Source organism: Gymnoscopelus microlampas (assembly GCF_963454915.1).
Source record: "Gymnoscopelus microlampas genome assembly, chromosome: 23".
In the NCBI taxonomy this organism is placed as follows: domain Eukaryota; kingdom Metazoa; phylum Chordata; class Actinopteri; order Myctophiformes; family Myctophidae; genus Gymnoscopelus; species Gymnoscopelus microlampas.
In genome coordinates this window covers 16,108,326-16,123,247 of record NC_139960.1, presented here as the reverse complement: position 1 = coordinate 16,123,247, position 14,922 = coordinate 16,108,326, and the positions used below count along the sequence as shown (strand labels likewise).

Here is a 14,922-nt window from a genome sequence, read left to right as displayed (position 1 = left end):
TTCACTAAATAGCGAGCACTGCGCTAAATCAGCAGCACTATTCGAGATTAGGCTGGGCTGAAAAGGGGTGTAAAAGCTGTAGTGGAATTTATCTCCATGTCAATTGTAAATAAGACTATTAGCGAATAGCGGGAGCGCTTCAGGGATACTAAATAGCCAAAATGGTTAGAGAGCTCTCTGAACACATCAATTATGGAATCATATAGATGTCAGGATCCAGATGGGAACGTGTGGCTCCATTGTGGATCTCGGACTTCAAGTGACCAGTTTCAGCCCCATTGACTTTCCATTAAGAAAGCCAAGTATAATATGGCCCAATGGCCTAATGTAGCATGCATACAAAGTTTGGCGCTGATCGGTCCAGCAGTTTGCGAGATTAGCTCATCCAGCCATGCACACGCGCACACGCACGCGCACGCACACGCACACGCACACGCACACGCGCACACGCACACACACACACACACACACACACACACACACACACACACACACACACACACACACACACACACACACACACACACACACACACACACACACACCCTCTCATAGACAGTCTCTTTTGGTTGTTAATCTGAAGAAGCCAAGTTGTGTCAGGGTTGTAGACTCACCTGCTTGCGCTAAAATGAACTCCTGGTATCGCAATCCGATGTTGTTTCGGGCCGTGCAGTTGTAGCGGCCAAAATCTCTGTCGGACATCGGTGTCACCTGGGGGAAAAAAATATTAATAATCACCATCATCATCATCAAATAAAAATTAAGTGAGCTTAAGCTTTTGATGATTTTATGAACTTTCATAATAGGATCTATGCACAGCAGCCATGTGGGAAAGAAATTGGCCCTGTTCTTACTTCCTTCACAGGTGTTACCAATATTAATGAAGGCTCTGTTCCATTCTGGTCAAACAGAGTCAGGGTGCTAACACTCTGCTACACCAGTGGGTCTCAAAGTGTGGTCCAGGGACCCTCATGGTTCCTTGAGGGGCTTCCAAGTGGCCCCTTACGGGTATGTAACTCTGAGAGTGTACAAATGGAACCAAATGGACCCGTAAGGGTCCATTTGGTTCCATTTGTACTCTCTCAGAGTTATGGGGGTCCTTGATATTAAAAAGGTTTTAGAACCACTGTGCCTTCATTAGAATCATTGGTAACACCTGTGAATGGAGTAAGGAAGAGGCCCAATTTCTTTCCAATATGGCTGTTGTGCATAGAGCCTATAGCAAGTCAACTAATGAGACAGAGTTCGAGTAGCCTGCCTCTACTTATGTAAAAGTATCAATACTGCAATGTAGATATACTCTGTTACAAGTAGAAGTCCTGTATTCAAAATGTACTTGAGTAAAAGTTCAAAAGTGTATCGGCATCAAAATATACTTAAAGTACCAAAAGTAAAAAATTGTTTGAAAATAGCCAATCTACAAGTGATGCGATGCATTGTGAGCTTCTACTATTTTCAAATGGACAAAATATATATATATAGGGCTGGTGTGTTTTGTAATAATATAAATAATATATACATATTATATATAATATATATAATATAATATATAATATAATAACTAGTAAAGTTTTCATACAATTGTAATGGAGTAAAAGAGGATTTTCAATACTTTCACTTCTACTCCACTACATTTCAGAGGAAAATATTGTAATAATTTCCTCTGAGATGTAGTGGGGTGATGTAGAGAAGTGAAAGTATTGAACATTGTAAATACTGAAGTAAAAATTGTACTTAAGTACAGTACTTGAGTACATGTCCTTAGTTACTCTGATGGTACCCACCTCCAGCAGGGACCGGCCCACAGTGTGGTGTACCCGCATGTTGGCTGTGCCGTCGATAGAGATGGTGAGACGCTCCCTCCTCCACAACATGGTGGCAGGAGGGTTGGACATGACGTCACAGCTGATGTTGACCGGGTTCCCCTCCCAGGAGTAATAGATTGTGTGGTTGGTCAGGAACTTGGGCATGTCTGTGTATACAAAACAACACACGAGAGGAAATATTTCATATCGACATTTAAAATTATGAAACAATGTGCTAAAAATATGTTTTGATACAAATTGGGCCATGTATTTTCGTGAGCCACGCACACGTAAAGTGGGTGAGTGTTTCGTTAACGATCGCAGAGAAAGGAGGAGACATTCACTGCCGACATTTTTATCTCTTTTTCCCCTCTTTGTACATACAGTACAGTATAGTTTTACATGTGTGGATGATATGTATGTTTGTGTTATTTTTATGACCACAATGGAAACAAGGACTTGTTTGTGTTATCCTTTTAGCCTTAATGTCTGACGGTATACCATGTGCTGTTTACATTTCTGACTGATAAAGTATTCAATCAATCGATCAAATACTATGGAACCATGCACTCACACTCGACGTCCAGAAACATGCTCTTCTGATGGCCTCCGATCCTGCTGAGAGCTTCGCAGTCGAGGCGCCCCAGATCAGACAGCCTGACGCCACTGATGCTCAGCGTGGACTTGCCGTGGCGGCCGCGGACTTCAAAGCGCCCATCCTGGCTCTAAACACGCACGCACGCAGGCAGGCGCACACACACACACACACACACACACACACACACACACACACACACACACACACACACACACACACACACACACACACACACACACACACACACACACACACACACACACACACACACACACACACACACACACGCCTTTGCGTTACTATACAGGTGAGGACATCAGCATCTTAAAGGTTATATGAGATTCATTTTCACTTGTTTTATTTTGTATGTTTTTGGGGGGTTTTATGACCTCAATTACATCCAAAAAACCTGAACTTTGAACACTCAGTGGATTTTCTGTGGTATGGGGTTTTCTGAATAATTAGGCTGAAAAGTAATCCAAGCTTGCCCTTGGATAGTGAAGTACAGGCCATTAATCCCGCCCACTCCCCTCCTCGCCCCTCCCCACCTCGCGGAGCAGAGGCGATGATTGACAGGCAAAATCCCTCAACAGCGACACCCGCAGGCAAAGATTTCTTTTTTTGAGTGGAATTTTCAGTTAAAACTTTTTATTCACGTTTGAAGGACCATGACAAAGACTTTTAATGCGTTGTAAAACTGAATGTCATGAAACCTTTAACCCAAAGACTTTTTGATAGTGTCAGACTGCTAACATCAAAATCCATGCGACATTGCATCCCCAATGTCCCCCCTCCTCCCCAGCCCAGCTCATAAAAACAAGAAAAACAAAAACTAACAGGAAGAAATATTTTTCTAATTGTAAACCTAGCTGAAAATAGCCAACCTACAACCTCACAACGTGTTGCAATGCCAGGTGTTGTTGAACTTGTAGATCGTCTCCGATTGTACGTCACTCACCAGCACGCAACAAAGTATAAATCAGGCACGACCAGCCGAACTCCTAAACCTAAACTCTAAATGTCTGCTCGAAATCCTATACCCAACCTGAATCTTTTCCTAAATGTACCGTAAGCCAACTCCTTAAATCTTTTTTTATTTTCGTCCTGATGAAGCTCTAACTGTTTTTTGCAAGTTCTAGACAGTGTGCGGGACACCTCTTTCTTTAATATCATAGATCGCTTTCTGAACATTTGGACCTGTTTGTCTTTCGTACCTGTCACTAACCTTTGATAGCCTACTAAACCAGACGAATTTGCCAGTGTAAATATAAAAATATCCCTCTGCAGATTTGGTCCCGCTTGGTTGTGATTGGATTTCCCTGCCCCTGAAGTTGTGGGGCGCCCAGTATGCAAATTTGGGGTGGGTTTATCACCAGAGGCATTTATTTGAATACGCGCCCCTTGGAAATGCAGGTTCCACACAGAGATATTTACACAGTGATATTAGTCTGGCCATGCCAGGCTAAACCTTTGAGGTGTGCATCGCCCTTCTTTTTGTAGTTTTTTTTTTTTTTTACCATAATTTAATGAAAATATCTATGGGGACATTTGGCTCTCACAAGTAATTACAATTGTGAGAGCCAATGTGTGAAGGAAATGAAAGGAAAAACGCCACAGCCCCCCGGTGATATTGGACTATCTAGTCAATTAGAGTGAAACAGATCAATCACTGGTGTAATCGACTGATGCGGCTAAATAAAGAAATGCATTCTGGGAGCTGCCCTCATTCTCCATGCCACACTTGTTTCTCACTGATAAATCACCCTGATAAACCACCTCAATGCTGGAAATTGATGCATTATAGACTGTAGCTGATCAATTACTGATACTTTATAGACTGTAGCTGATCAATAAACCTCCTCAATGCTGGGGTTTACAAACTTTTCCATGCATGCCAAGGACCCCCAAATTTTACTTAAAAAAAAAAAAAAACAGCCTACAATCTACAAGCTCACAACTAGCTTGTAGATCCTGTATACTATTTACTATATATATACTGGTAGAGTATGTTAATACAATATAACTTATACAATTGGGGTGGTTGTATTTTGTCTCCCTGCTCTTCTATTGAGACATTTAGATCGTGTCAAAGGTCATGTCTCACCTAGACACATGATCTGACACGAATTTTGACTTGATGGTCAAGGTTCAATTTATCCCCTGAGCAAGCAGGCAGGCTCTATTAGCTCAATGGTAAACATTTCAGTAGAGGAGGAAAGTTACATCTACAAACAGCTTTAAGCAGGGAGAGGGAGACTAAAAGGGAGAGAACGTCTCAGTTGCACTCACTGACTGCTGAAGTTTGCTCGAATATAACGTAGCTGATACCTTAATTTAGTGAGATCTACAGATGTTGACAAACAGTATTCGGACAAGTAAGTGAAGTATGCAAAAGTGTAACCCATTAAGACCGGGAATGCATCTGTCATGTTAGATTTTAACCACTTTAACCATTATCTTATACTTTGGCTATTCAAAAATAGCAGATATACAAGCTCATAGCGTTGCGCTGAGAGCTTGTAGAAAGAAAGCATGTGAACATTTGTGCAAATCTTTGAATATATATATATTTTTAAGAGAACATTTATTACCCAAATCTTTGCTTCTGGGGATTCTACAAATGTCTTCTAAATCCTAACAGGTTTATGAAAAAAACGCATGTTGCTAATCACTGGTTCTCAAACTTTTTCATGTCAAGGACCCCAAAAATTATATGTATTTGGCCGTGGACCCCCATCTCCAAATATGTTGTTCCAGGGACCCCCCAGAAGCAAAGATTTGAGTTGAGTTGTTTGCTTAAATATATATATACAGTATATATATATTCAAAGATTTATTTTAAAAAAAATAGCAGATATACAAGCTCATAGCGTGGCACTCGGTGCCGCGCTATGAGCTTGTCGATCTGCTACTTTCAAGTATAAAATAATGGTTAAAGTGGTTACACAGATGCGTTCCCGGTTTTAATGGGTTAAGTAGTCTAGCTAGGGTCACTGCAGGATGCGCACACAGTGTATGCTAATGAGTTGTTAATGTCTTCTGATGATGTGGACATAACCAGTTCTGCTAAATCAGCCTACAGTATGATATAATTGACTAGCCGCTGCGTAAATGCCTATGCTGTGTAATGATAGTTGTGCTAGCATAATCAAATTTAACTTAATGTCAACCCCTGTGTATAGTCCAGGTTTTAACCCATTAAAGACCTGAGGCCGACTCTACGAATGCCTTTTAAATCAGTAGGCTAGTTCTCAAACTTTTTGGGCCAAGGATCACCAAAATGATATGTATTTGGCAGCGCGGACACCCCACCCCCCCATTAAAAAATATTTTGTCGTTTAAACTTTTTACTTTAATTACTTTAATTAGTTGATTAATACAAAACATACATTAACCACTTAAGTCCTAATTCATACTTCTTCACAATCACAATGCATAGTGATGCAACATGCTGTGAGCTTGTAGATCAGCAATTTTTTTGTTAGAAAAAAAACTTTGGGTTTTATGGAAGATTCTTCTGAACATATTGACCAATTCAAGAGCTCTTTACAAGGCTTTATGGCAGTGGTTCTCAAACAGTGGTCCGGGGACCACCAGTGGTCCTTGAGGAGGTTCCATGTGGTCCTCAACTGAATTATGGAGAGTTGGCAACCAAATGGACCCTTATAACTCTTGAGAGTTAAATTATTGTTAAACATCTGCATTACTTAATTAAATGATTGTTATTTTGATCAACGTTTGACTGTTATCTCTCCTATGGTACCAACATCAATACAGCATGGAATTGTGGACAAAATCTTATCCAACGATAACAAAATATTCTACGTTTTAGGTCTCAGAGGCTAAATCTCATCAAACGGTGGTCCGTGGCTCAAATGCCCAATAAATAATGGAACTTGTCAACTTGATAAGAAAAGGGTTGAAAACCACTGCTTTATGGGGGGTGTAATTGATATAAAATAAGTAATTGTTTTGGGTGAACTACTCCTTTAAAAGACATGCTGGCTTCTACGGAATCCAAATGACTGAAATGAGTCGTGGCGACAGAGAACTTTAATCTGTGTGTGTATGTGTGTGTATAACGTGCCATGGATTTCCCCAGGCCAATCAATGCACATTCATCTCTGTAAAGACTCATTATGTGGCCGTAAGCCGGTAAGCCTCGGCCGTCAACACCCCGTCCTGTTCAGAGGAGCTTATATTGGCTTTAGCGTTGCAACAGAATGGGCCAATGAGGGGATAGGGGCTTGTAGAGATCCGCTGAGGTATCCTTGTATATCTGTTGCATTGCATACTTAGCATCATCTGAATGTAGTGAACATCGTTGCCAGATTACGTGAGAGAAATAAGCAACCAGGTCTATGAAAACGAGCCCCAAAAGAAGGGCCAATAGGCCACATGAGCACTTTAAACCTATATAGGCCTACTATATACTTCGATTTACAAGCTCGCATCGCGACGCGTTGTGAGCTTGCAGATCGGCTTTTTTCAAAAACATCTTGCAATAAAATGTGGAATATTTGGAAAAGTTTTTCAATATTTTATCTATTTTATCTTTTATCTCTCTTTCTTCTCTCCCCTCTCCTACGCTCCTTCACAAGCAAATGACTAACTGCCATGTCCTCCCCGAATCTCTCCACTTTTTGTTCTGGTTTCATGCCAGTCACATACTGTATGGACAGCTTGTTGTATCATCACCTAGGCAATGACATGCTTCAGTGGTTACCAACCTTTTTACCTTGGATATGTATCCAATACATATATATATACATATATATATACATATATACATATATATATATATATATATATATATATATATATATATATATATATATATATATATATATATATATATATATATATATATATATATATATATATATACACACACACACACACACACACACACACATATATATATATATATATATATATATATATATATATATATATATATATATATATATATATATATATATATATATATATATATATATACAGTAATTATGTGTATGATACATACACATAATTACTGTACATGCTTTGGAAAATAGCAGATCTACCAGCTTGTAGATCGGCTATTGTCAAATAGCCAAAGTACAGTATTATATAGGGTTGAAGTGGTTAATGTAAGTAAAATAAATAATAATAAAAATCTGCAAAGTAGCCTAACTTTAACTGAAGTTTTCAAATAATTGTAGTGGAGTCCAATATTTGTACAATAGTTGCCTCTGATATGTAGTGGAGTAGAAGTAAATTGGAAATACTCCAGTAAAGTAAAAAATACCAAAAAATGTTACTTTAAGTACAGTACTGTACATGTTCTATACTACACCACTGACGTATGCATACGCACGCACGCACACATGCGCGCATGCTACTTCTCATACGACGAATAGCTCACATGACGTTATGACATCAACTTGTAGATCTCCTATTTTTGAATAACTGGAAAAAAAAATAGGGCTTGTTTAAACTCTTCCACATTTTTTGGGGACCCCTCAAGGACCCCTGGGGGTCCTCGGAACCCACTTTGAGAAACAGTGTTCTAAATAAGTTGCAGTGCATGTGTGAAGGCAGCTAAATTGACAGCTATGCTACTTCCTAAACACAGGGGGAAGACATTTAGACCTCCAATGGTCCCAGTGGTAAGAAAAAAGCACCAGTTTAATCATAGAGAACTTGATTTCCCAGTCCACCCAGACACCTGTGAGCCAATGTGATCCTTTATCTTCAAGACAAGCCCTATCTCTCTCTCACACACGCTCACACCAAAAAGTAAAGTAACTAAGTACATTTACTCAAGTACTCAGGCAAATATTGCACTTTTACTACACTACAATTATTTGAAAACTTTAGTTACTAGTTACTTTGCAGATATAAATATATTACATTATAAAACATACATTAACCACTTTCGCCCTATTTTAAACCTAGGCTACTTGAAAATAGCCGATCTACAAGTTCACAACGCGTCACATCGTGACGGGTTGTGAGCTTGTAGATCTGCTGTTTTCAAAAAAAAATTGTACTTTTACTTTTGGTACTTTAAGTACATTTTGATGCCAATGCTTTTGTACTTTTACTCAAGTCAATTTTGAATTCTGGACTTTTACTTGTAACAGAGTACTTCTACATTGCAGTATTGATACTTTTACTTAAAGTAAAACATTTGAGTTCTTTTTCCACCCCTGTAGGCCACACACACGCACACGCACATGCACGCACACGCACAGTAAAAAAGGTAAATAATCAGCACTGGGTCAACACTTCATCTTGTTCTGATCAGACCCATCAGACGCCAGTGAATCGTATTGAAAAGACGAGGTCAAATATGCGGAACTATCATAATCCTGATGTTTCTTTCAGGGAATCCAAACCCCTAAATAGATCCAACCAAAAGAAAAAAAACATTATTCCTGCACACACCGATGAGTGTGTGCAGGATTCTTAAATGCTTGTTTTATTTATTTATGGATACATATATATATATGATACATATACTTCCAATTTTTTTTTACATTTTTGTTTAAGTAGTGAAAATAGCCGATCTACAAACTCGCATTGCGACGCGTTGTAGATCTACAAGCGACTGCTTGTAGATCTTCTATTTTCACTAGTTTGGGTCCTAGGGAGACATCACATTTTGGTTTTAGGTCTCAAGCTAGAAGGTTTGACATTCAGTCGTCCATGTCACTTCATAGACTCTATCTATGACTGACTGACTGACTCACTCACTGACTGATTGATTGAATACTTTATTAGTCAGAAATGTAAGCAGAACAAGGTACAGTCAGTCATTAAAGGCTAACAGGATAACACAAAAAAAAAGTCCTGGGGACTTGTTTCCATTGTGGTCCTATGTACTGACTTGACTGGGCAAATTTGGGCAAGGTTTCAGGGAATATCTATGAGATAGTATGTTATAGACCAGTCACCAGGCTAGACTGCTGCACAATATAGTGAACTAAATAATTTGCTCACAACGTAGACGATTGCATCACTGCAAAGTATTGCTTTTAACAAAACAGAAAATGCATGTTCGTAAGTGGAACAGCGGAATTCAACATTTGCATTTGTCAAGGTCGCTCATCACAATGGAGGATTGGATGGATTCTCAAGGAGGAAGATAATCTCATCTTGTACGAGTCAAATGTTCCCGAGCCGGTGTGTTTTCTGTGAACCACGGGGACGACTTTGTGTCCCCTAAAAGCACAATGATTGTTCTCTTATCAAATAATTGATGCAGGCCCTCTGTGTGCCACGCTCATCATATTAAAGTTATACGTCAAGATGACACAGCACTGAACACGGTATTATGTTGTGTCAATACGTTTCTGAACCTTTTAACCCTGCTGACTCACTGGAACACCAGAGAGAGAGAAAGAGAGCGAGAGCAGAGTCAAGAGTGAGAGAAAAAAGGAGTGAGAGACACCGTAACCCATACACCTGACGGGTCCCCTATACCAAAATTGTTTCCCTGTACACTTTTGTCTTTTTATTTTAATTCCAGAGTGGCCAGATGAAAGCAAATGAAACATAAAAACAGTAGGACCATCCTGTGTTCAATAGAATATGATCAGATTCTCTCTATAATCTTAAACACACTACAAGACTTTAAAATAACGGACACATCGGACACCAGGATTTTCTTGAGATTATCAGGCCCGTGTGGGGCCGTCTTCTTGTGTATGCCATGTGGTAACTGACGAATGGCTGTTTTTGTCTGGGATCTTTGAACCCCTTCACATGCTAGTGTTGGTCTACAAAGCTTTAAATGGTTTAGGGCCAAAAAACATTTCTGATCTTGTACGATACCATTCTGCACTGTATCATGTTAATTTAAATGCATCCTAATGTCATTGTATAATTGTGTTTGCTTTGCTTGATGTCCTGTGTAAAGCACATTGCATTGCCTTGCTGTTGAAATGTGCTATACAAAACTGCCTTGCCACACAGGATACTCTTGCCAAATGAGGTTCGAATATAGACCCCCCCCCCCCCCCCCCCCCCCCCTTCGATAGTTGGGCCAAAATCGCCCCAATTATCCTGTTCTCTGAGCTAGGCTTAAGGTCTTCTTGACAGTTCAGGAAGATACTTAATATTCATCTCTTCCATCAACCATCATTAATTTATGCACAAATAATATCCAGACCTGCTGCCTTATGTCTTTGTCTAGCTGTTTACAAAAGCACCATCCAGCAAACCATATTTAATAACTTATATTGTACCATTACTTAACCCATTAACACCGGTAAAGCATCAGTGTCATTTTTGATTTTAGCTATAGCTATATATATTTCATTTCATTTCAAACCTTTAATTATTCTCGAAGGACATCGAGGTTGCCCTCATTTTCAGTGTATTCGAGATCACAGTACAATTTCATTTTCACATCAATATTATATTTGTTGCTGTCCGGCAGGAACCAGCTAACTCCACTTTTGTGCTATTGAACACCCTTTACGTCTGTGTGTTGGTAAAAAAAAATATTGAACCAATGAAAAGTATTAAAAAGTGCTTCTGACAAAAGCAGCTAACTCCATTGGATCCTCAAAAAAACAGCAAAGGGGGGTGGAGTTAGCTGGTTTAGCAGACTCCAGGCTCCACCCCCTTTTGACCTCCAACCTCATTGTGAGCTTGGAGGTCCATTCAGCTGTTCTTATCAATGATGAACAAAACCTTTTGGAGTTACCTGGTTCCTGCCGGACAGCAGATATATACTGTATAGTGTATACTGTAGCAACATATGTTTTTCAGAAAACTCTTTAAGATTTAGAACAGCAGTTCTATTTTTGAAAATGTTTGAAAATTCTTGTGTTATAGTTTCAATTTTCCTTTTTACACATATCTTCTCTTCTGTGGGGTCCCTGGCACAAAACATTTTCAGATGGGGTCCACGCAGGCAAATACATATAATTTTGGGGCTCCTTGACACGAAAAGGTTTGACAACTACAGATTTAGAAGGCATTTGTAGAATCGGCCTCAGGTCTTAATGGGTTAAAAAGCAACACAAAGGACTGACGCTGAACAGGAGAGTCTGTGCAGACTGGATAAGATTGGAGTGTAAATTGAGAGGGGAACATGGCGTTTTAAACATGAATGACTGGGGTCATACATCATCAACACGCTGTGTTTGTCTTCTCCCACTGTATGTTTAGGTGTGTTGCTTCACAGCTCCACATTTCCATAATTGCATTTGCTCTGGGAAGAGAAAGCACTTGCTCTCGTATTCTGCTGTGATTTATTTTCTAGCCAACACACACACGCTCATTTATCTCAACCGTGACCTTTTTTCAAAAGCAAAGAATGGCATTATTTATTTATTTATTTACCAGTATTTGTTTGATTGTTAACAGCTTCTCAGGGAGGCTTCAGGAAAGCTGGAAGACGGAAGTTCATTTGGTTGATGATGAAGACAACAAAGCAGTCTATGATAATTACTTTTTCCCAAGGGAGTACAGCTGCAGCTCATTCGGTTTGTATAGGCCTGGGGTCGACAAACCCGTCCTGGCGGAGACCTGCGCTCTGAGCAATGCACTTTTCTAGTTTTTTGGGGGGCATTTTGTCAACAGAATACCGTCTCCTCAGAGGGAGAAAAAAAAACATGTTTTTTGTCCACATCAACGGACATGTGGATCAAACGCTGTGACCTTGACGAGATATAAATACATGGGGGAGTGAAACCAAGTTGTTATGTCAAGGTGTTATGGATTCTATGGCTCCTCTCTGCTCCTCTCTCCTGGAAGTAAATTGAAACCACACAATGTCTTTTTCTCAAATTGTACAATACTTGTGGGGACATTTAGAGCTCACATTACATTACGGTAAGACCAGGGAGCTGATGGTAGGTGTTGCGCCCCACCTCGGCAATCCATCTCTGATACCGACAAATGAGCCTCTCCGACCGACCTACTTACTGTACTTACTTACTTAGAGCTCACAAGTGTAGCAGTACAAGTAGGCCAGCAGTGGTGTAAAGTAGCTAAGTACATTTACTCAAGTACTCAGAGGCAAATATTGTACTTTTACTCCACTACAATTATTTCGCGAGAACAGTGGGTGTCCTGCGTGTACCTTGTCTCCATGGGCGAAGGTGTGTCCATCACTGGCTCTCCTCCAGGAGATGTCAGGCAGAGGTTCTCCCTCAGACACACAGGAGATCATGGCTGCACTGCCCTCCACCGCTGTCACGTTACGCAACTGGACAATGTGGGGCTGGACTGAGAGATGGAGAGAGAGAGAGAGTAAGAGAGAGAGAGAGAGAGAGACAGACAGACAGACAGACAGACAGACAGACAGACAGACAGACAGACAGACAGACAGACAGACAGACAGACAGACAGACAGACAGACAGACAGAGAGAGAGAGAGAGAGAGAGAGAGAGAGAGAGAGAGAGAGAGAGAGAGAGAGAGAGAGAGGGAGAGACAGACAGACAGACAGACAGAGAGAGACAGGGAGATACAGACAGGGAGAGAGACCGGGAGAGAGAGAGAGAATAGTAATTGACGCAGACCCTCTGTGTGCCACGCTCATCTTATTGAAGTTAAGTCAAGATGACAGCACTGAACATGGTATTATGTTGTGTCAATATGATTCTGAACCTTTTAACCCTGCTGACTCACTGGATCACCAGAGAGAGAGAAAGAGAGAGAGAGAGAGAGAGAGAGAGAGAGAGAGAGAGAGAGAGAGAGAGACGTCAAAACACACATCTCCACTAGCTCACTGTATATTCCCTGTGCTCCTTCCCCTGTGGTGTCAGGGACAATAAAACTAACTTATAACTGCATTACATGCCACCACCGCCCCACCACCCCCCCCCCCCCCCTCCACCCTCTCCCTTTTTACCTTCTTCATTTGCATTTTGAACAACAATCTCTCCTCGTGTTGACGAGTGAAGCATGAATCTCATTGTCAGTTCATGGTAATAAGAAGAGTGTTATCAGAAGAGTGAGTGATGAAAATAGCTTGCAGCTATATGAAAATGTACATAAAAAACAATTAGGGCTGCAACTATCGATCATTTTCTTAGCGATTATTCTATTTGCTTTTTTTGTTGTTGATCGAAACATCGAGAAGCACATTTTTTTCTTTTTCGTTTGTTTCATTTATGTGTATCAATGAACAGACGCAAAGTCTATATATGTTTTTGTAATTGACTTCATCGTACAACAGTCACACAAAAATAGTGAAAATACAGTAGCTGTCAATATCTACAAGCTCACAACACATCATGATGCGACGCGTTGAGAGCTTATATATCAGCTATTTTTAAAACCATTGTCTCGCCCAAATCGATAAAAAAATATCAACTATTGATTATCTTTTTATAATTGATTCAACCTATTAAACACGTATTCATGATCAGCATAATATTGCGTGCTATACTAAATGAAATATTTTGAAAATAAATGAATCTCATTGATTACATTGTTATGGCCGGTTGTGTAAATGAATATTCACACATCCACCCAAAATGTGTTTTTATTTAACGGAAATTATGCAGCAACTAATTAAAACATTGTTCTGATCAATGCATGACTGTGCATGTTTGCTCATCAATGTTTCAGGTGGTCGGTCGGTTGGCCAGTCCACCATTTTGGTCCCGAACAACATTTCTCAACTGGCTGGATTGACAAGAATTTTACTGAGCACATTAATGTTCTGCAGAGGACGAACCCTGTACACCATGGTCTTTCATCTAGCGCCATCTTTAGGCAACTAACCATCAATTAGTGACCAGTGACCACATTAATGCTCCCCATGGGATGAATCCTACTGATTTTGGTGACTCCATGGTCTTTCCTCTAGCCTCTCCTTCAGTTAATCTACAACAATGTATGTGCACGTGCCATAGACCTTTGGAACCGCCATGTTACTTCACATTACAGCTGTTACCTAGAGGTTAAGACATTCATCAATACAATCTCATTGGTCATTCTTTGGCACCTGTGACTGTTAAGGCTGCAATGTGCTTGTGATGTATATTGTTTTATTTTCGCAATTTCTGCAATATGTCAGCAACATACCTTGGATTGTTTTGAAGAAATGTTGGCTGCTGTTAATCCCTTTCTGTGTGACTACAAATGTAATGTATTGTTGCTTCGCTTCGCTTTCTTGTATTGCACGTCCATACCAGCTGTCTGTATTTTGTCCCTCATTGCTCTTCTGCACCGGCACCACACAGAACATAAACAGCCTACTGTCACACTCGTCTTGTATGTGTCATTACACAAGTAAATATATTACAACAAACACAACTTGATGGCAATAACTGTAATTAATGGAGAGAGATAGCACACTCTTTGTCGACTGTGCCTGTCACCAGAAATGGCGACAAACTGGCATAAAACACTTTCATCCTGGTAAAACTTTCTTTGGTTTCGGCAAGGCCTTCCTATGTCTTGTTTGTTTAGAGTGTGTTGCAGCCTATATAGGATATACTTACCAAACACTTTGAGGAGCAGCTCTCGTTCCTGGGACCCGGCCTTGTTGGTGGCCCTGCAGGAGTAGA

General features: G+C 40.1%; 2 protein-coding genes across 2 annotated transcripts in view; one reads left to right on the top strand and one right to left on the bottom strand.

Moving 5' to 3' along the window:
- Positions 1–14,922, top strand: part of sema3aa (sema domain, immunoglobulin domain (Ig), short basic domain, secreted, (semaphorin) 3Aa) — an 818,452-nt gene that overhangs the window by 154,917 nt on the left and 648,613 nt on the right. The window lies entirely within an intron of this gene.
- The window catches only part of LOC311039498 (neural cell adhesion molecule 2-like), a 194,198-nt gene that overhangs the window by 23,347 nt on the left and 155,929 nt on the right, over positions 1–14,922 (bottom strand). The window contains exons 7-11 of the mRNA XM_084049420.1: positions 14,857–14,922; positions 12,485–12,630; positions 2,380–2,530; positions 1,785–1,972; positions 615–711 (exon numbers count right to left, since the gene is read on the bottom strand). The exon at positions 14,857–14,922 is cut by the window's right edge and continues 104 nt beyond it. Coding sequence (XP_083905546.1) covers positions 615–711; positions 1,785–1,972; positions 2,380–2,530; positions 12,485–12,630; positions 14,857–14,922 — 648 coding nt within the window. The remainder of the gene's footprint in view (positions 1–614; positions 712–1,784; positions 1,973–2,379; positions 2,531–12,484; positions 12,631–14,856) is intronic.